Source organism: Notolepis coatsorum, assembly GCF_963971535.1.
Source record: "Notolepis coatsorum genome assembly, chromosome: 4".
Classification (NCBI taxonomy): domain Eukaryota; kingdom Metazoa; phylum Chordata; class Actinopteri; order Aulopiformes; family Paralepididae; genus Notolepis; species Notolepis coatsorum.
In genome coordinates this window covers 123108810-123130405 of record NC_140168.1, presented here as the reverse complement: position 1 = coordinate 123130405, position 21596 = coordinate 123108810, and the positions used below count along the sequence as shown (strand labels likewise).

Genomic DNA, 21596 nt, shown 5'->3' with positions numbered 1-21596 from the left:
TTTGAGATCAATATTTCAAAAATCTGTCATGGCAATCATATTTCACCCACGGAGACTTGACGGGTGCTGTAGAACTCCTCTCAACTCTCCAACGGTGCAAGACCGCCATCTGGTGGCCGATCGGCGAGGTGCCAAAACCGGAAGTGAGCGGCCGGAAGTGGTGCTCACCCATATTTCGATACACTGGATAGCGATCCGTTGCCAATAACTCGATAAACAACATGATTTGGACGTATATAGTATTATACAACCTGGAACTGGACCAACAAGATCGACATCCCATAATAGCGAACTTTCTGCTCCACTCTGATCGCCCAACGCTACGAGGAAGCTGCGGTGAGTTTCAGCGTGTTTGATTATTATTATACATACAAACTGCTCCGATCAACATATCACCCATACTACATAAATGATTTAACGTCGGCCACGGACAGGGAGTGTGATGGAGAACCAGGTAGTGTGATGGAGAACCAGGCGGTGTGATGGAGAACCAGGCAGTGTGATGGATAACCAGGCAGTGTGATGAGACTTCTCAGAAACACGTTAGGGATGGGGGACTTTCTAGCAAAAAAGAAATTAAAATAAAATTTAATTTCTTTTTTAAAATAAAAAAATGTGTGTCGTCAATAGATTAGAAAGATTTAACTAATTAATCTCACAATTTTATGTAATTAATCTAGATTAAAAATAGCATTTTTCTACTTAAGACCGAAGCTTGTAACAGATATTTACTTGAGTAAAATCATGTAATTAATGTAAAATCAACACAAAGTATATTTAGATTCAAAGACTATTTTAATAGCTTTCTTTAAATACAGTTTCTCTCCTGTGAAATACAAATGTTCAGCAAAACCTCAGCTAGACCTCTTTCTTATATCCGAACAAGCAAATATACTGCTGAAAGTTCAGAACGTTGAAGATTTTTGACTCCATAGATTAATCTAGATTAATTTATTTTAATGCTTTAAATAATTTAAATTAATCTCCAAAGTTAAAGCATTAATTTTCACAGCCCTATTAAAAATATATTGTTATTTTCTGTTTCAGTTTAAATTCAGTTAAAATGTTCAATTTCAGTTAAATTCAGTTATTCTTTTTAATAGAATGGTGTGGTGGACACTAGATGGAGGTGTCTCACTTCAGAATGGACACTGATTGAGTGACAGGAGGGAGTTGACTTAAGGGTGTGGCTGTACCTTGGTTCTGTTGGATTTGTTTGGAAGTAAAGTTCAGAGACTCGATACTCCGTCTGCTTGTCTCATTGATTCACTTCCACAGTGGTGACCCTGACGTGTGAAATATGAGCAATAACGAGAATCCACCGGCTGTGGTTCCCGCAGTGTATGCAGCTACAGTCAAGTTGCCAGAGTTTTGGCAGCATGACCCGGCCCCGTGGTTTCAGCACATCGAGGCACAATTTCACCTCCGCGGAATAACGTCGGATGAGACGAAATATTATCATGTTGTCGCGGCATTGGATTCCTCCACTACACGCCGGCTGATGGGATGCCTGAGAGAGCCGCCAGCAGCCGGCAAATACGACGCGCTCAGAGAACAGCTGTTGCGCATTTTCCAGCTGTCAGATGCAGAGCGCGCAGAGCGCCTATTGTCCCTCAACGGATTGGGGGACAGTAAACCAACAGAACTGATGGAGAACATGCTAGCACTGCTTGGTTCAGGTGACGCTACATTTATTTTTGTGCAGCTGTTCCTGCGTCAACTCCCGACTCCGGTGCGCACGGCTCTGGCCAGCTCGCCTCTCGTGCGCACCAAGGATTACCGGGGATTGGCAGAGGAGGCGGACAGAATACTACTGGCCTCCCGTCAGTACTGTGTGGCTGCTGTGTCTGATCGGGTGGCTGATCGCAGGGATCAGACACAGAGGGATGATAGAGGGCTTTGTTATTATCATCGCCGTTTTGGCAACAAAGCGAAGAGCTGTGTTCCACCATGCACCTTTGGTAACCAGGGAAACGCGAGAGCCGGCGCTCGTTAGCGGCTATGAGCGCTGGCGTCAATATCAACAAGCTGTTGTTTATCGAGGACACGTCTGTTGGTGGATTCTGGCACCCAGAGGAGCATCCTGCCTGCGTCGGCCACGGACGCCTTGGGAAACGGACAAGGACCACCCCTGGACGGGGCTAATGGGACTTCCATCCGTACGTTTGGTACCAGGTACGTGACTATGTGTTTACATGGACAGCAGTTTAGCTGGGAATTTATTATTGCTTCAGTGTCGGTGCCTATACTGGGCGCAGATTTTTTGTGTGCTCACAGACTGTTAGTGGACGTTGCGAACCGTAGGCTGATTGGCTCTGTGTCCTTTGACACATACCCCTGCACACTGGGGGGGCCGGGGCCGCCTGCCCTGGCCAATATGCTCGCCACAGGCGATATGTACCAGCGCCTCCTCGCTGAGTTTCCTGCTCTGACTGTCCCCACTTTCTCTGCCTCTGTCGCCAAGCATGGGGTGGAACATTACATCCCAACGGTGGGCCCGCCAGTTTATGCACGGGCGCGCCGCCTGGATGCTGCTAAACTGGCAATAGCCAGGGAGGAGTTTGCCACAATGGAACGGCTCGGCATTGTGCGCCGGTCCAACAGTCCTTGGGCCTCCCCACTACACATGGTCCCCAAGGCGGACGGGAAGTGGCGTCCGTGTGGTGATTTCCGTCGCCTAAATAACATCACCACTCATGACCGGTACCCAGTGCCACATATCCAGGATTTCTCTGCCCACCTGGCGGGCGCCACCATTTTTTCTAAAATAGATTTGGTGCGTGGCTACCACCAGGTACCGGTCCATCCGCTCGACGTGCCCAAGACTGCCATTATCACCCCGTTTGGACTGTTTGAATTCCTGCACATGCCATTCGGCCTTAAAGGGGCAGCGCAAACATTCCAGCGGCTGATGGACTCTGTGCTGCGAGGCCTGTCATTTTTGTTTATTTATCTGGACGACATCCTGGTAGCCAGTGCATCGGTGGAGGAGCATTGGGGACATCTCCGTCAACTGTTCGAGCGGCTCAACGAGCATGGGCTGATCGTGAACCCGGCCAAATGTCAGTTTGGCCTGCCGGCCATGGATTTCCTGGGCCACCATGTCTCTTCCCAGGGGGCTGTTCCTCTACCCGCCAAGGTGGAGGCAATTGCTGCTTTCCCCCGCCCCCTCACCATCAAACCTCTCCAGGAGTTCCTGGGGATGGTTAATTTTTACAATAGGTTTATAGCCCATGCGGCTCACCTGATGAGACCTCTGTACGAGGCGTTGAAGGGGAAGAGAGCCAACGATGACGTGGGCTGGTCCCCGGAGCGGGTCCAGGCATTTGAGGGCTCTAAGGCTGCCCTTGCCAACGCTGCCATGCTGGCACACCCATCTCCTGCTGCTCCTATAGCCCTCACCACCGATGCCTCCGATTATGCAGTAGGTGCGGTGTGCGAGCAGTGGGTGGCTGGCGCCTGGCAGCCTCTGGCCTTCTTCAGTAGGAAGCTGCGCGACAACGAGAGGAAGTATAGTACATTCGACAGGGAGCTCCTGGCCCTCTTCCTCGCCATACGTCACTTCAGGTTCTTGCTGGAGAGCCGCAAGTTCACAGTTTGTCGACCACAAGCCCCTAACGTTTGCCATGGCCAAGACCACGGAGCCATGGTCGGGGCGGCAGCAGCGCCAACTTTCCGCCATATCGGAGTTCACTACCGACATCCAGCATGTATCCGGTAAAGACAACCAGGTGGCGGACTGCCTCTCCCGGGCGCGCGTCAGTCCTGTGCACCTGGGCATCGACTATGTTGCCATGGCTGCTGACCAGCTCACAGACTCAGACCTTCAGGCGTTCAGGACGGCTGTGACAGGACTTCGACTTGAGGATGTGGTGTTTCACGACTGCGGCGCCACGCTCCTCTGTGACGTCTCCACTGGCCAGCCCCGCCCCATGGTTCCAACTGACTGGCGCCACCGGGTATTTGACACCATTCATGCCCTTTCACACCCTGGGGTAAAGGCGTCGGTCAAGCTGGTAGCGGCCAAGTTCGTCTGGCCGGGCCTTAGGAAGGACGTCAAAGTATGGGCGGCCTCCTGTGTGGCGTGCCAAGGTACATCGTCACACTAAGGCCCCCCTTGAGCCGTTTCTCATTCCAGAGAGACGGTTTGACCATGTCCACGTGGACCTGGTGGGCCCACTTCCCCCGTCTCAGGGTTTCACACAGGACCACCAGGTGGCCGGAGGTTGTTCCCCTGTCATCAACAACGGCTGCGGAGGTGGCTCGGGCGTTTATCTTCGGCTGGGTCACTCGGTTTGGCACGCCATTGGACCTGACTTCGGACAGGGGATCCCAGTTCACTTCTGAGCTGTGGAGCACCGTGGCTGAGAGACTTGGGGTGAAACTCCATCGTACCACAGCATACAACCCAAAGGCCAACGGCATGTGTGAGCGTTTTCACAGATCCATGAAGGCCGCTCTCCGGGCCACGCTCACAGATGGCAACTGGGTCGACCGTCTTCCGTGGGTCATGTTGGGCCTGCGTACTGCCCCTAAAGAAGACCTGCAGGCCTCTTCAGCCGAATTGGTTTTTGGTCAACCGCTGAGGGTCCCAGGGGAGTTCCTTCCTGGTTCCTCTGCCCCTTGGTCCACTACAGCTCACCGATCTGCCTTCCAGGACGCAGCGAGGGTGTTTGCCCCAGTTCCCACACATCACTGCCTTCCCCAGTCCTACATTCCTAAGGACCTGATGACTGCGAGGTATGTGTTCATCCGTCATGATGCCCACCGTTCTCCACTGCAGGCTCCCTATGACGGGCCCTTCCGCGTCCTCGAGCCGGGCCCCAAGTACTTTGTGGTGGACATGGGGGGGAATAAGGAGCAGATCTCAGTCGATCGTCTTAAGCCTGCTCATGTGGTCCCAAACGGGCCAGTGGAGCTGGCTCAGCCCCGGCGCCGGCCACCCAAGTCTTCCCCTGTCCCATGCCCTCCGGCCGTTGTTACCCCTACCTTTCCACCGACGAAGCCTCGGCGGCGGCGGGGACGGCCCCCTGCCCCTACCCTTACCCTTTCCCCTTCCACGTTCCCTGTGACTGTTAAATACAGTCGTTATGGCCGCGTGGTCAGACCTCCTAAAAGAGACTGAAGACACTGGGTGCACTGTTTTTGGGGGTTTGTTGTGTTCAGTTCCGTTTGTTTGGTGTTGCACTGAATGTCAATTCTGAATGTTCGGGGGGGGCCTGTGTGGTGGACACTAGATGGAGGTGTCTCACTTCAGAATGGACACTGATTGAGTGACAGGAGGGAGTTGACTTAAGGGTGTGGCTGTACCTTGGTTCTGTTGGATTTGTTTGGAAGTAAAGTTCAGAGACTCGATACTCCGTCTGCTCGTCTCATTGATTCACTTCCACAATGGATCATTAAAATCAAAGGGTATTGCACATAAATAGGCACTTCTATCATCCGGTTTTAATAAACAAACAGAAACAGTAGCATGTGCATCTTTTAGATAAATTAGGCTGTCTCTAAATATAAAAAGGAATGAAGACTTTTTTAAATTTATTTTTGATTTTCTGACATGAAAATTGAATGTAGATATGGGATCAAATATTAAATTTTTCGAATATTCGATCCCATCCTTACGTTGAACCAGTTCATATCTGTGTGTGTGTGTGTGTGTGTGTGTGTGTGTGTGTGTGTGTGTGTGTGTGTGTGTGTACTCACCATGCTCTTGCAGCTGACAGCCAGGGCTCGGCACACCAGGTTAAGCACCTGTCTGACGGGCAGACGCACAGCAGAGGTGGGACCCACGCTGGGAGAGGAGAGAGAGACGCAATAACAAAAGACATATGAGAGACGTGAGAAAAGAGGAGCAGAAAAACACAAATACAATAGGCACATTTGTGACTGTTACAAATATAACACGTTTTATACTTGTGCTACAAGAGTTTGGCCTGTGCTACAAAACTATCAACCTCTGTAGCACCAGTGCTATGTGCAAAAAAAGTTAACGTACAGCTCTGCAGACATGTGACCCATGTACTGCATATTGTATACTGAGGACGAAAAACGGAGCAGGATTAGTAAACGCGAGTGGGATGGGAGTGGGATTCTATAGAAATTTGGCTCGGGATTGGGATCAGTCCTCTGTGGGAGTGGGAGGGAGTGGGATTTTTTCTAAACTCTCACTTCGGATTGGGATGGGATTATTTCTGTGGGAAGGAGCGGGAGTCAAAATCCACTCACATGTCAGCCTCTAGTGTGTTCCTCTACCTCAGTGTGTGTGTGAGAGCATGTTCCTATACCTCAAGTGTGTAGTTGAGTGTGTGTTCCTCTACCTCAGTGTGTAGTTGAGAGCATGTTCCTATACCTCAAGTGTGTAGTTGAGTGTGTGTTCCTCTACCTCAGTGTGTGTGTGAGAGCATGTTCCTATACCTCAAGTGTGTAGTTGAGTGTGTGTTCCTCTACCTCAGTGTGTGTGTGAGAGCATGTTCCTATACCTCAAGTGTGTAGTTGAGTGTGTGTTCCTCTACCTCAGTGTGTAGTTGAGAGCATGTTCCTATACCTCAAGTGTGTAGTTGAGTGTGTGTTCCTCTACCTCAGTGTGTGTGTGAGAGCATGTTCCTATACCTCAAGTGTGTAGTTGAGTGTGTGTTCCTCTACCTCAGTGTGTGTGTGAGAGCATGTTCCTATACCTCAAGTGTGTAGTTGAGTGTGTGTTCCTCTACCTCAGTGTGTGTGTGAGAGCATGTTCCTATACCTCAAGTGTGTAGTTGAGTGTGTGTTCCTCTACCTCAGTGTGTGTGTGAGAGCATGTTCCTATACCTCAAGTGTGTAGTTGAGTGTGTGTTCCTCTACCTCAGTGTGTGTGTGAGAGCATGTTCCTATACCTCAAGTGTGTAGTTGAGTGTGTGTTCCTCTACCTCAGTGTGTGTGTGAGAGCATGTTCCTATACCTCAAGTGTGTAGTTGAGTGTGTGTTCCTCTACCTCAGTGTGTGTGTGAGAGCATGTTCCTATACCTCAAGTGTGTAGTTGAGTGTGTGTTCCTCTACCTCAGTGTGTGTGTGAGAGCATGTTCCTATACCTCAAGTGTGTAGTTGAGTGTGTGTTCCTCTACCTCAGTGTGTGTGTGAGAGCATGTTCCTATACCTCAAGTGTGTAGTTGAGTGTGTGTTCCTCTACCTCAGTGTGTGCGTGAGAGCATGTTCCTATACCTCAAGTGTGTAGTTGAGTGTGTGTTCCTCTACCTCAGTGTGTGTGAGAGCATGTTCCTATACCTCAAGTGTGTAGTTGAGTGTGTGTTCCTCTACCTCAGTGTGTGTGTGAGAGCATGTTCCTATACCTCGTGTGTAGTTGAGTGTGTGTTCCTCTACCTCAGTGTGTGTGTGAGAGCATGTTCCTATACCTCAAGTGTGTAGTTGAGTGTGTGTTCCTCTACCTCAGTGTGTGTGTGAGAGCATGTTCCTCTACCTCAGTGTGTAGTTGAGTGTGTGTTCCTCTACCTCAGTGTGTGTGTGAGAGCATGTTCCTATACCTCAAGTGTGTAGTTGAGTGTGTGTTCCTCTACCTCAGTGTGTGTGTGAGAGCATGTTCCTATACCTCAAGTGTGTAGTTGAGTGTGTGTTCCTCTACCTCAGTGTGTGTGTGAGAGCATGTTCCTATACCTCAAGTGTGTAGTTGAGTGTGTGTTCCTCTACCTCAGTGTGTGTGTGAGAGCATGTTCCTATACCTCAAGTGTGTAGTTGAGTGTGTGTTCCTCTACCTCAGTGTGTGTGTGAGAGCATGTTCCTATACTTCAGTGTGTAGTTGAGTGTGTGTTCCTCTACCTCAGTGTGTGTGTGAGAGCATGTTCCTATACCTCAAGTGTGTAGTTGAGTGTGTGTTCCTCTACCTCAGTGTGTGTGTGAGAGCATGTTCCTATACCTCAAGTGTGTAGTTGAGTGTGTGTTCCTCTACCTCAGTGTGTGTGTGAGAGCATGTTCCTATACCTCAAGTGTGTAGTTGAGTGTGTGTTCCTCTACCTCAGTGTGTGTGTGAGAGCATGTTCCTATACCTCAAGTGTGTAGTTGAGTGTGTGTTCCTCTACCTCAGTGTGTGTGTGAGAGCATGTTCCTATACCTCAAGTGTGTAGTTGAGTGTGTGTTCCTCTACCTCAGTGTGTGTGTGAGAGCATGTTCCTATACCTCAAGTGTGTAGTTGAGTGTGTGTTCCTCTACCTCAGTGTGTGTGTGAGAGCATGTTCCTATACCTCAAGTGTGTAGTTGAGTGTGTGTTCCTCTACCTCAGTGTGTGTGTGAGAGCATGTTCCTATACCTCAAGTGTGTAGTTGAGTGTGTGTTCCTCTACCTCAGTGTGTGTGTGAGAGCATGTTCCTATACCTCAAGTGTGTAGTTGAGTGTGTGTTCCTCTACCTCAGTGTGTGTGTGAGAGCATGTTCCTATACCTCAAGTGTGTAGTTGAGTGTGTGTTCCTCTACCTCAGTGTGTGTGTGAGAGCATGGCAGACTGCTCTGTATCGGTGCTGGAGCTGGAGCAGGAGCAGGGTGTCGGAGTCGTCCAGTGGTGGGAAGGGCAACTCCACACCTGGACCCTCATACTGGACTGTACCCTCTAATAGACAAGATAAACACCAGGAGAGGGAGAGGGGAGAGGAGGGGAGAGAAGAAGAGAGGAGGGGAGTGGAGAGAATAAGAGTGGGGGGAAGAGGAGAAGAGAGAAGTGGAGAGAATAAGAGTGGGGGGAAGAGGAGAAGAGAGAAGTGGAGAGAATAAGAGTGGGGGGAAGAGGAGAAGAGAGAAGTGGAGAGAATAAGAGTGGGGGAAGAGGAGAGGAGGGAGGAGTGGAGAGAATAAGAGTGGGGGGAAGAGGAGAGGAGAGAGGAGTGGAGAGAATAAGAGTGGGGGGAAGAGGAGAGGAGGGAGGAGTGGAGAGAATAAGAGTGGGGGGAAGAGGAGAGGAGGGAGGAGTGGAGAGAATAAGAGTGGGGGGAAGAGGAGAGGAGAGAGGAGTGGAGAGAATAAGAGTGGGGGGAAGAGGAGAGAGGAGTGGAGAGAATAAGAGTGGGGGGAAGAGGAGAGGAGAGAAGAGAATAAGAGTGGGGGGAAAGAGGAGAGGAGAGAAGAGTGGACAGAATAAGAGTGGGGGGAAGAGGAGAGAAGAGGAGTGGAGAGAATAAGAATAGAGGAGAGGAGTGGAGAAAAGAAGAGTTGAGGGAAGAGGAGAGGAGAGAGGAAGAGGAGAGGAGAGTTAGGCGAGTCAATCTATGAAAAAAAAGCACTTAACCCAAAAAAAATTGATACAAAAGGTTTTTCGATGGATTCCGATAGTATTGGGCGTGCTAAATAACATACTAAAAGTCGACCAAAATCGACCCCCCCGAAAGCCGCCATTTCCAAGATGGCGTCCCAGATGGCAGTGGAGATATTAAAATGGCTATATCTCAAATTGAGAATATGGTGCAAAGGATTTCTCAACCGATTCTGGTACCTCTGGGCATGTTCACTAACATACTAAAAATCTAGGAAAATACACCTTCCAGAAAGGCTTAATTTTCAAGATGGCGTCCAAAATGGCGGCAGACCAAGCTTAAAATGGCTATATATCTCAATAGAAAAAAATATATAACTATGATTTTTCACTTGATTCTGGTACCTCTAGACATGCTTGTGAACATACAAAAAAATCTAGGAAAATACACCTTCCGGAAAGGCATCATTTTCAAGATGGCGTCCAAACTGGCGCCCAGGAGCTTAAAATGACTATACAAATACTAATAGCTTACTAAAAAAGGTGTTTGCACTCTCCAGCTCTCAAGCTAGCATAGTTGAAGCCTTCTTTTTGACCATTATAGTTGTTATAGTTAGAGGTGTTTGCACTCTCCAGCTCCCAAACTACCATAGTTGAAGCCTTCTTTTTCTGAATCAGTTTCTTTCTTTCTTTTCTGACCTAGTCCTGTGTTTGGGCATGCCTGGGCGTGTCTGGCCTGGCAGTGTAATTTAAGCCCCAGTTTCATCCTAGTCTTTGCCAGAGGTGTTTGCACTCTCCAGCTCTCAAGCTAGCATAGTTGAATCCTTCTTTTTGACCATTATCTGATTTCTAAAGTGATGAGTGAATTCAGTGCCCAGATCTGTCCCATTTGTAAATTGGAAGATGGAAGTGATTTTGTTGAGATTCGTCAGAAAGGTGCTGATGGGATCAATAAAGCTAGTGTTAAAAGAGGTGACACTGTTCATGTGACTGCTGGCATGAAAGTACATTCAGAATGCCGCAAAATGTACATACATAGCCGAGATATTGATTTACATTTACAGAGGAAACAGAGCGGTGAATCAAGTACCACTAATAAAAGGACTAGTACTAGTCGGCCCATGTCACCCCACTTCTTAGGGACCTGCACTGGCTCCCCATTGCTGCACGAATCCGCTTCAAGGCCCTCGACCTAGCATACCGTGCGGCAAAGGGAACTGCTCCCGCCTACCTCCGGTCAATGGTCTCTAACTACACACCCTCAAGACCCCTACGCTCTGCTTCTTCAGGCCGCCTCAGACCTACTCCTATCCAAGCTCCCGGAGGGTCATCAAAGAGAAGTCGCCTATTCTCAGTCCTTGCCCCACAATGGTGGAATGAACTACCCACCCCAGTTAGGACAGCCGAAACACGTCCAATCTTTCGCCGTCGACTAAAGACGCACTTCTTCAACCATTATCTGAATTAAAAAAAAGAAAAAAAAAGAAAAATTATCTAACCCTAACTAACCATACTGTCATGCACTTGTCCTAATAAACTAACCTACACTGTAGCACTCAACACTTTGACGAACATTGTTACTCAGCTGATAGAGTTGTGCCCTTCCTGATGGCTTGTTGTACAGAACTTGTAAGTCGCTTTGGATAAAAGCGTCAGCTAAATGACTAAATGTAAATGTAAATGTACTAGGCAGTCTGAAGCTCTATTCAATAGCCAAACTGATTGCCTTTTCTGCGGCACAAATGTTCATGAAGGACGTGCCGACTACAGTTACGTGAAAACAGACAACTTTGCAAAGTCTATATTGCAAAGCTGTGATAAACGAAATGATGAGTGGTCATTCAAAGTCAAAGGTAGAATTGAATACTATAATAGTGATCTAAATGCTGCAGACTGTGTGTATCATAATGCTTGTAGTTCAAGTTCTTCAAGTTCAAGTTCTTTAATAGTTGTCATACAGAAGTACAGAATACTTTCATACAAAATGCTTCTTACTGTTACGCTCCAGAGACTGCTAGACAAGATAGTATCAAATAACATAATAACATAATATAGCATGAATTTAGAAGAAGAAAATGAGGTCACAGTGTTCGGTATAGACATATGTACAATGTTCTGAGTTACCATATAATATACAATACACAATACTATGCAGTGTACTAATGTACAGTACTATCTAGTGCAAAGCAGAAATGGGATGAGGTACAATTTTAGGTACAATTTACAGTAAGGTGTACGAGTTGTAGTGCAATCCTTCATCCATAAATATAAAGTGTGGGGAGTGGGTGCTACAGTGTGTTTGTTTAAAGTGGGTGTGTGCTATAAAGTGTGTGGAGTGGGTGCTACAGTGTGTTTGTTTAAAGTGAGTGTGTGCGTGTGGATGTGTGTGCTATGTGCGTTTGGTGGTTGTTGTTGTGTAGTGTTCATTCATTGTTCGTTTAGCAGCCTGATGGCCTGGGGATAGAAGCTACTTCTGAGTCTTTCTGTGCTCGCCTTGAGACTCCTGTATCGCTTGCCTGACCGCAGCAGTTCGAAGAGGCAGTTGTTCGGGTGACTGGAGTCTTTAATGATTCTCTTAGCCTTGCCCTTGCAACGCTTGTAGTAAATGTTCTGGAGGGTGGGGAGCCCCCCTCCAATTGTGCGTTCGGCTGAACGTGTCACTCTTTGTAGTCTGCTTTGGTCTTTTGCAGTGCTATTCCCAAACCAGGAGGTGATGTTGCCGGTCAAGATGCTCTCTATTGTACATGAGTAGAAGTTCTTAAGGATCTTCTGGCTGACTTGGAACTTCCTTAGGCGCCTGAGGAAGTAGAGGCGTTGTCGTGCCTTCTTCACCACACTGTTAATGTGTGTGGTCCATGTCAAGTCCTCGGATATGTAGGCTCCGAGGTACTTGAAGCTGTTGACTCTCTCAACCGGTGCCCCGTCGATGCTGAGGGGGCTGTAGTCCTTGACCCCCGACCTCCTGAAGTCCACAATCATCTCCTTTGTTTTGCTGACGTTCAGGGAGAGGCTGTTTTCCTGGCACCATCCCGCCAGGACCTTGACCTCTTCCAGGTAGGCCCTCTCGTCGTTGGCAGAGATCAGGCCCACCACCACTGTGTCGTCAGCAAATTTGACGATTGTATTGCTACTCCGCTGAGCCACACAGTCGTGTGTGTACAGGGAGTAGAGGAGGGGACTCAGAACACAGCCCTGGGGGGCCCCTATGTTGAGGGTGATGGATGAGGAGGTGCAGTTGCCTGCTCTCACCACCTGGGGTCTGCCAGTCAGGAAGTCCAAGACCCACTGGCAGAGGTCATAGCCCAAGCCCAGGTCCCTGAGCTTGGCTATGAGTATGGAGGGGACTATGGTATTGAATGCCGAGCTGTAGTCGATGAATAGCATTCTCACATAGTTCCCCTGCCTCTTGTCCAGGTGTGATGCTGCTGTGTGCAGCACATGGGATATGGCGTCCTCCGTGGACCTGTTGGGGCGGTATGCAAATTGCAGGGGGTCCATGTTGATGGGGAGGGAGGAGCAGATGTAGCCCTTTACTAGCTTCTCAAAGCACTTCATGGCTATGGAGGTGAGAGCTACAGGGCGGTAGTCGTTGAGGCAAGCAGGCTTGGATTTTTTGGGTACAGGGATAATAGTGGACTTCTTCAGGCAGGTGGGGATGACAGCCTGTTCTAAGGACAGGTTAAATATGTCAGTGAATACTGGGGCCAGTTGGTCGGCACAGACTTTTAGGACGCGGCCGGGGATGCCGTCCGGACCTGCTGCCTTCCTGATATTCACTTTTTTAAAGGTCCGCCTCACCTCATGCTCTGTTACCCTGAACACTGCGCCTCCATCAGCGTGTGTAGCACACATTTCCGGTGTGACCGTGATGTTCCCATGGAATTTCAGCCCGATTGTAATCCAAAGCGGAGAAAGTCTGGAAGGCCAAAGAATGAGGACCAAGAACAAGCCTTCTCAAAAATGTGTGCTTACTTTGAAACGAATGATGGACAGCTGACCGTTTCTGCACTTAGGTGTAAAATGCAAGAGTATTTGTCTAAGGCTGATTCCATCCCATATAGTAATCAATACCTAAAAACATTGCTGATGCAACGATATGCAAATAGCATATTTATTGCAGAAGGAGATGGCTTGGATTGTATTGTTACAATAAGAGAGAAAACATCAGACACTCAGATCCTACTATAACAACACAAAACAAAACAGTGATGAAGAGTCTGAGAAGAGACACTTACTTGAAACAGCTGCAAAACTCATAAAAAGTGACATAATGACTAATGTTCCACCTGTTAATGAGTACCCGACTACAGAGACACTAAAACTACAGAATGCCCTTGATTATATTCCACAATCACTCCACATTGTGTTAAAAGCTTTGTTTGTCGGTAAAGAGACAGAGCAGAAAATTGCTAGTATTGGCCACGCAATCATACAGGCAGTCCGACCACGAGCGGTCCTTGCCCCTTTGCAAATTGGCCTAGCAGTGCAAATGCACCACTTAAACCGGTCTCGGTTCATTGTAGATATGCTGAATAAGATGGGATTCTGCTCTTCCTATTCTGAACTGCAGAGGTTTGAAATGAATGCTGCAAATTGTACTGCACCAAACATGCTTGGTAAGGATATTGATGTGTTGAACACGACCGTCTTATTTGCTGCAGACAATGTAGATCATAATATTCTAACAATTGATGGGAAAGGGACATTTCATGGGATGGGCATGATAGCTGCCTTGACACCAGGACAGAAGACAGACCAAAGGATTCCGAGGTTCAGAATTAATGAACTGAATCTTGTGCAGAGGTCAAAAGTTGTGATAATAGATTATCACTTTGCCAAACACTTTTGCAGAGACACCACATTTAAAGAACTTCCAAGACTCGCAGAATGTAACAAGATGGTTGATCTGCTTTGGGAGTTATCGTTCAATTTCAAACAGCCTGCACCTGGTTGGCAGGGGATGATGCACATTATTCATAAGGGAGATGAACATCCAGGGCAGTCTTCAGTGAGATACTTACCAATGATAGACATGTACTCCGGAGACAAAACATGCATTCTGTCAACACTGGAGTTCATTTGTGGTCTGGCATCCAAACACCACCTTGCCCCAGTAGTTACATTTGACCAACCCCTATATTGGAAAGCAGCAGAGATAATCCTAGATTCACCACAGTGCAGTCACCTCAAGTCCTTTGTCCTGCTCCTAGGAGGATTTCACACATTTATGAATTTGCTAGGAGCAATTGGTACACTGATGGACGGTACAGGACTTAAGGACATTCTAGGGGTATTCTATGGGGAGAACTCAGTAGCCCATATGATGACAGGCAAATCAGTTCAGAGAGCATTCCGTGGCCATCTTCTGGTTGACAAATGTCTTAACCGCATGATAATATCAGAAATGGTAGATGATAGTCATGAATTTGCAGCAATGGTTGAACAGTCTGAAGCAATGTATACCTCAATAGTTAAGGGTGAAATGCCATTGGAAACAGTGTTCACATCAGAGACCCTCATTACAATAAATGAAGAGCTGGGAAAAAGGAAGATGGAACTGTGTGCTAGATCCAAAACTAGTCAGTTGTGGCTAAATTACCAACACATTAGAAGTTGCTAGGTCACTGATAACAGCAGATCGCACAGGTTCCTGGCTTTTGCACCTATGCGCTGTTTCTGAATGCATGCCGATATTCGCTGCGGCTGGGCATTACAATTACTTGAAATCGGCACACTTTTATGTCCAGGAGATGAGTCAGCTTCACATCAACCACCCAGATGTCTTCAGACAATTTGAAAAGGGTTTTCATGTTATCCGTCGCAGCAGCCAATCATGGGCAGGCCTCAGCTCAGATCTTGTAATCGAAACAACATTGATGAGGTCATTGAAGACTACAGGAGGGATGACACATCCTTGGAATGACCGACAATCAGAGATCCCTTTGGACAATGTCAAAGGGCATAACATCAGAGTATAACACCGCAATGCAGGAGTTCTCAAACCAGACATACACAACATCAGAACAGCACAAGGATTCAACAGAGGAAAGGATGAAAAGGGATGCTGCTGACCTGGAGAAGATCACTTCAAAACTTGCTATATGTTCACCTTTCTCTCCAGACTCTTCTTTAAGGAATGTTGTTACAGGTGTTGTCGCTGAGGATGGAGTGAACGTGCATGATTATGACTCTGTTGGACGCAACATCATGCACAAAATGATCGGACAGCCGGCATTCACATTTTCATTTAGTAGAAAGGATAAAGCCATAACCCTTGGACAAAAATCGTCTATCAAGGTTGCTCCTGATCGAATCATTGATTCTGCACTTCTTTTTCAACGTTTCCTTATTGTCTCCCAAACTGGAGAGCTGTCATTGGAGGAGGTTATGCGTTACGAACTCAGTCCTTTCCCTCCTGCCCTCTTTGAAGCCGGAAACGTCTTCCGCAAAGCTGATAAACCACAACTAGCGCACACGATCTGTGATCATGCAAGTGATGCAATCCTAGATTCTGTACCAGAAACGGAGCATTATGTTCTTGATGGTGGTTCACTCCTTCACCGAATACAATGGAAGCACGGACAAAGCTATGGTAAAATTGCACAGTCATATGCAGACTTCACCATCCAACATTATGGCTCAGCTACAACCATTGTGTTTGATGGCTATGAGGATGGGCCATCCATTAAAGACAACACACATCAAAGAAGAGGAAACAATATTCATCCCATTGTCAACTTCACTGCCGAGACAGAGTTCTCAGGTAAGAAGGAGGAGTTCCTGTCAAGAGATCTGAATAAACAGAAACTGATCCACATGATAAGTGATGAACTGAAAGAACGGGATTGCACTGTGGTCAATTCACTTGGAGATGCTGATGTAGACATAGTAAGGGCCGCAGTGGGATCATCTCTTCTTCACACCACGACGCTGATTGGAGAAGATACTGATCTCCTCGTCTTACTTCTTTACTATGCACAGAGAGATAGCAAGGGCCTTTATTTCAGATCAGACAAGTCGAAAGCTGATGGCAGTTTTAAAGTGTACGCCATAAACCATTTGAAAGAAGTACTCGGACAGGATGTGTGTTCTCAGTTGCTGTTCATCCATGCTGTGACTGGCTGTGACACAACTTCCCGGATCTTCGGAGTTGGCAAAAATACAGCATTCCAAAAACTTGTAAAAGGGGATCCTGTCCTTCAGGCTTGTGCCAATGCATTCACTGTACCAAACCAGACAACAGATGTGATCGATGACCTTGGGTGCCAAGCAATGGCTGTCTTTTTTGGTGGAAAGTGCACAGATTCGCTTGCAAAAATGAGATATAACATTTTCAGCAAGAAGGTTGTCTCAGCTTCATCAACGGTAACGCCTGAACGTCTACCACCAACTGAATCTGCTACCAAATTCCACTGTCGTAGAGCATACTACCAGGTCATGGTCTGGATGGGAACAGATGATGGTATAGATGCTCTAGACTGGGGCTGGAACCTGCAGGACAATAGATTTGTCCCACTCATGTCAACAATGAATGCTGCTCCAGACAGTCTCTTGAAGGTCATTCATTGTAACTGTACCACTGCCTGCAAGACACTTCGCTGCTCATGCAGAAAATATGGACTACCTTGTACTACTGTCTGTGGACCATGTCAACTTCGAAAAATACCTTGCGGAAAAAAATCTAATCTACGAATTCCAATCTGGCTTCAGAACATCCCACTGTTGGTGACAGGTATACACAACTCGGGTTGTTAGGGTCACGTCATTCACAAATGGGTCACGTGGTGTCGTAGTAGTAAAATCAGCTGTTCACCGGCGTGTTTCTGGGACAGTAATGTTGAGGGAGTGAACGGGGAAGTCACACTTTGCTGACCGCACGTACGCTACACTATGATGAATCAAACCGTGACTCATTCTATTTTTTGATACTATATGAACTGTTTTTAACTACAATAAACTAACCAAACACAGTATCCTGGATCCGTGGTTATGTGGCGAGCGGCGCGTCTGGCAGGTACCATTATTTCCCCGTGTTAGTCTCTCGGTGACTGCAGAATGTTTGGATAGTCACCATACATTTGTCAGCAAAAGCGACACTGAACGAAGGATTGGATCCACGAAAGGTCCCGATAAGTCAGACATTATTGGACGGAGCAAAGGAGCAACGCGCGCATGTAAACAATGGGATGATCGCACGCACGCACAAAGGACCGGATCGATCCAGCATACGTCAACGGATTTGCGGTAACGTAACCCGACCCGTTGCGCAGTGTGGACCCATGTTGGTTCGTTTGGAACAGTTTTGAGCTGGTTCTACCTAACTAACTGTTATTATGCTGAAACACGCTGTGGATGTGTGTGCGCAGCCCGCCGGGCAAAACTTCTATTATGCGTGTGTGAGTGTGACAACAAACAATTGACGTGCGCTGCACTGCTCTCTTGCCGTGGCTGATATATGTGGCGGGTTTTGCAAATGCGTTGAACGTTGGAATTGGATTCTCATGGCTTGTGATAACTTTCTTGTGCTTTCAAAATGAGTGATTCAAATGTTGGGAAACAGGACAAAGAAAAGAGAAAAATAACTCTCACTGCAAAAGCTCTTGCAAACAAAGTCGAATCACTCCACAAGAAATGCAAGGGGAAAGTGGAGGAAATAAAACGTCTGATAACCTCTGTCAGAGAGCTCATGGAAAATGAGCAAAATGTTGCACTGGTTGAAGCACAACTTGACATTTTGATGCAGGTGTCTGACAGTGCTGATGAACTACATGGCTGTTTGGTGCCTCTTATTCCACTCGATGAACAGGAACGGCAAAATGACTGGTTCTCAAAGGTCAATAAACATAAAGATGGGTTCATTAGCGATGTTAATGCCTGGTTTTCAGTAACCAAAGGAAACACACCTCAGTTAGAGGCTCATAACAGGCCTACTGAAATACAGCAGCATGAGGTTGCAGAGGAGGAAAATGGAGAGCATGGGGGTGTGGGAAATGTGGAAGTGACGGGGCCTCAGTTGCACAGTACTCGTTATGCTCAAGAGGATGTTCAACCAGGGGACAGCATATCCAACCATAGTAGCAAGAATTATGGTTCAAGATCTTCTAGATCAAAGGTTTCCTCTAATGCATCCACACGCCTCAGAGCCGAGGCCGACATGGCCGCCTTAATGGCTCGGCAAGAGTTGCTTGAACAAAAGCATGCTCTTGAGGACCAGGAAGCTCAAATAAAGAAACAAGCAGACATAGCAAGGCATGCTCTACAGGACGAGGAAGCTCACATAAAGAAACAAAAGGAACAACTTCAGTTGAAAGTGGACATAGCTGCATCGGCAGCAAGGCTAAATATTCTGAGAACCTCTGGGTCAGGTGTGTGGAGTGCTGCTTCTCGTAAATCGGATGGAATGGAATCCTACTTTAAAAAGGGCCTCAACATTAATGCAGAGACATTTGTATCACACAAGGATGGAAGAGGACAACCTGCATGTGTTGGAGGCACACGACCAAAGCAAAGGCAATCTGAGGGAGCCAAATACCTCCAGAAGCCCTCAGCACTCACACAGACCCAGACTGTGATCTCAAACGCTACAGAGTACCCAGCGCTCACACCGAGACAGAGCACGGTCACAAAGACTACATGGCCTCCATTGTCTGTGCATAGAGACATACAACCTGTTTCCAGGAACAGCAGTGAGCAGAACAACATAATGTCTATTATGCAAAAACAAAACGACCTCACTTCCATGTTGGTGCATCAGCAATGCATTGCTTCACTGCCTAAAAGAGACATCCAACCATTTGAAGGTGACCCTCTGCAGTACCATGGCTTTATACAGTCCTTTGAACAGACTATAGAAAGGAGGACTGACAATGCTGTTGATTGCCTGCACTATTTGGATCAATACACCAGGGGGCAGCCTAAACAACTAGTCAAAAGTTGTCAACATATGACTGATGGCACTGGATATGCTACGGCGAAGGCTTTACTCCAGGAACACTTTGGGAACGAGCACGTCATAGCATCCGCTTACATGGACAAAATCTTTGCATGGCCAGCTATTAAGTCGGAGGATGGGAAAGCCTTACAAACATACAGCCTATTCTTGCGCGGATGCTGCAATGCCATGAAAGACGTACATAATCTATGTGACCTAAACACATCTGCAAACATGCTTGCTGTCATCAAGAAGTTGCCCTACAAGCTGAGGGACAAATGGCGAACAGAAGCATGTAACATCCAGGAAGGACATCGCAAACGTGCTACGTTCACAGATAGTGATTTTTATGGAGCGTGAGGTGAGAATCGCTACAGACCCTGTATTTGGAGATATACAAGATGCTCCAGTGGTGGGGGCTTTCAAGGAAAGTGGCAGAGCTAGACCTGTGCCTCGTCTTCAGGCTAGAGGGAGTAGTTTTGCCACAACGTATTCCCAGATTGAAAGGGATGCTCATTGGGAAAACAAAGTTAAGGTTGGATATGAGAAGACTTGCCTTTTCTGCAAAGAGGGTGGACACACACTGGAGTCATGCACTCTATTGGAGAGGAGAGCTCACAGCGAGAAGATGGAGTTCCTGAAGAGGAATGGAGTTTGTTTTGGATGCTTGTGCACTGGGCACATTAGCAGAGAGTGCAGGGAACGTCTGTCTTGCAAGACATGTGGCTCACGACACCCCAGCTTGCTTCATATCCACTCTAAAGAAAATGGAGATGCAGAGAAAGGCAGGAGCAACTCGGACAGGGCAGTGGACAGAGCTCTAGTCGAAATCCATACCGGTGGTCTCACTGGGGCCGGTGATCAAGATTGCAAACTCGCCATTGTACCGGTTAAGGTTAAATCAAGCAAAGGTCAAAGGTCAGTGGAAACCTATGCCTTTCTAGACCCAGGGAGCTCAGCGTCCTTCTGCACAATGGGTCTGATGGATAAACTGGGACTCTCTGGGAGGAAAACAAGGATCCTTCTACGTACCATGGGCCAAGAAAAGGTGGTTGACAGTTGCATTGCATCCGACTTGGAAGTCGCTGGATTGGACAGTGACCAGTACTGTGCAATGCCCAAGATCTTTGCACAGCATCAAATGCCTGTCAATCGAAGTAACATCCCACGACGGCAAGACCTGGAAAAATGGCCTCATCTGAAGCATGTCTATCTGCCACAGATTGATGCAGACGTGGAGATGTTGATCGGTCTGAACGTTCCCAGAGCCTTAGAACCACTGGAAGTCATCGGAAGCGTGGATGGAGGGCCATATGCGGTCAAGACGATGCTCGGATGGACTGTAAATGGACCACTTGGAGGAGATGGCAGTGACAATTCTGAGACTCAGTCTGCAGTCAGCGTTAACAGAGTCTCTGCTGTCACTCTTGACGAGCTCTGGAACCAACAATTCAAGACAGACTTTCCTGAAAACAGCCAGGATGAACTGCAAGGGCTGTCAAGAGAAGATTGTAAGTTTCTGGAAATGGCTAATGAGACTGTGAAACTGGTTGATGGCCATTATGTCATTGGATTGCCACTGCAGGACAGAACTATCATCATGCCCAATAATCGTAAAGTGGCAGAAGAGCGCACCCTCAACCTGAAGAGGAGGTTTAACAGGGACGTGTCATTCCATAAGGACTACACTGCATTTATGGACAACCTGATATCCAGTGGATACGCAGAGAAAGTGCCAGCTACAGGATTGGACCGAAGTGACGGCAAGGTTTGGTATATCCCTCATCACGGGGTATACCATCCCCAGAAAGGAAGGATCCGCGTCGTCTTTGATTGTACAGCATCATTCCAGGGTGCATCGCTCAATGCACATCTCTTGCAAGGACCTGACCTGACAAGCGGGTTGGTTGGAGTCTTGACCAGGTTTAGGATGGAGCCCATTGTTCTGATGTCTGACATTGAGGCCATGTTCCATCAAGTTCGAGTGCCAGAGGCAGATACGGACTTGCTCAGATTTCTCTGGTGGCCCAACGGGGACTTCAGTCAACCTATGGTTGAATACCGGATGGTGGTCCATCTGTTTGGCGCAACATCATCACCAAGCTGCGCAAATTTTGCTCTCCGGAAATGTGCCGAAGATAACAAACAGCTCTTCAGTGAGCAAGTGTTTGAGACCATCATGCACAATTTCTACGTTGACGACTGTCTTGCTTCCATAGCCTCGGAGGATGAAGCCATATCCCTTTATCAGGACTTGATAACCCTCTGTGCCAAAGGAGGCTTCCATTTAACAAAATGGCTGAGTAACAGTCGCCGTGTGCTGGCGGCAATACCAGAGGAGGAAAGGGCAAAAGAGGTTAAAAACCTGGATTTGGACCAAGACATCCTACCAGTTGAGAGGGCATTGGGAGTGCGTTGGTGTGTCCAGTCTGACACCTTT

General features: G+C 47.5%; 1 protein-coding gene across 1 annotated transcript in view; it reads right to left on the bottom strand.

Moving 5' to 3' along the window:
- pelp1 (proline, glutamate and leucine rich protein 1) overlaps positions 1-21596 on the bottom strand; it is a 78048-nt gene that overhangs the window by 44653 nt on the left and 11799 nt on the right. The window contains exons 8-9 of the mRNA XM_084312091.1: positions 8457-8589; positions 5704-5791 (exon numbers count right to left, since the gene is read on the bottom strand). Of these exons, the coding sequence (XP_084168217.1) occupies positions 5704-5791; positions 8457-8589 (221 nt within the window). The remainder of the gene's footprint in view (positions 1-5703; positions 5792-8456; positions 8590-21596) is intronic.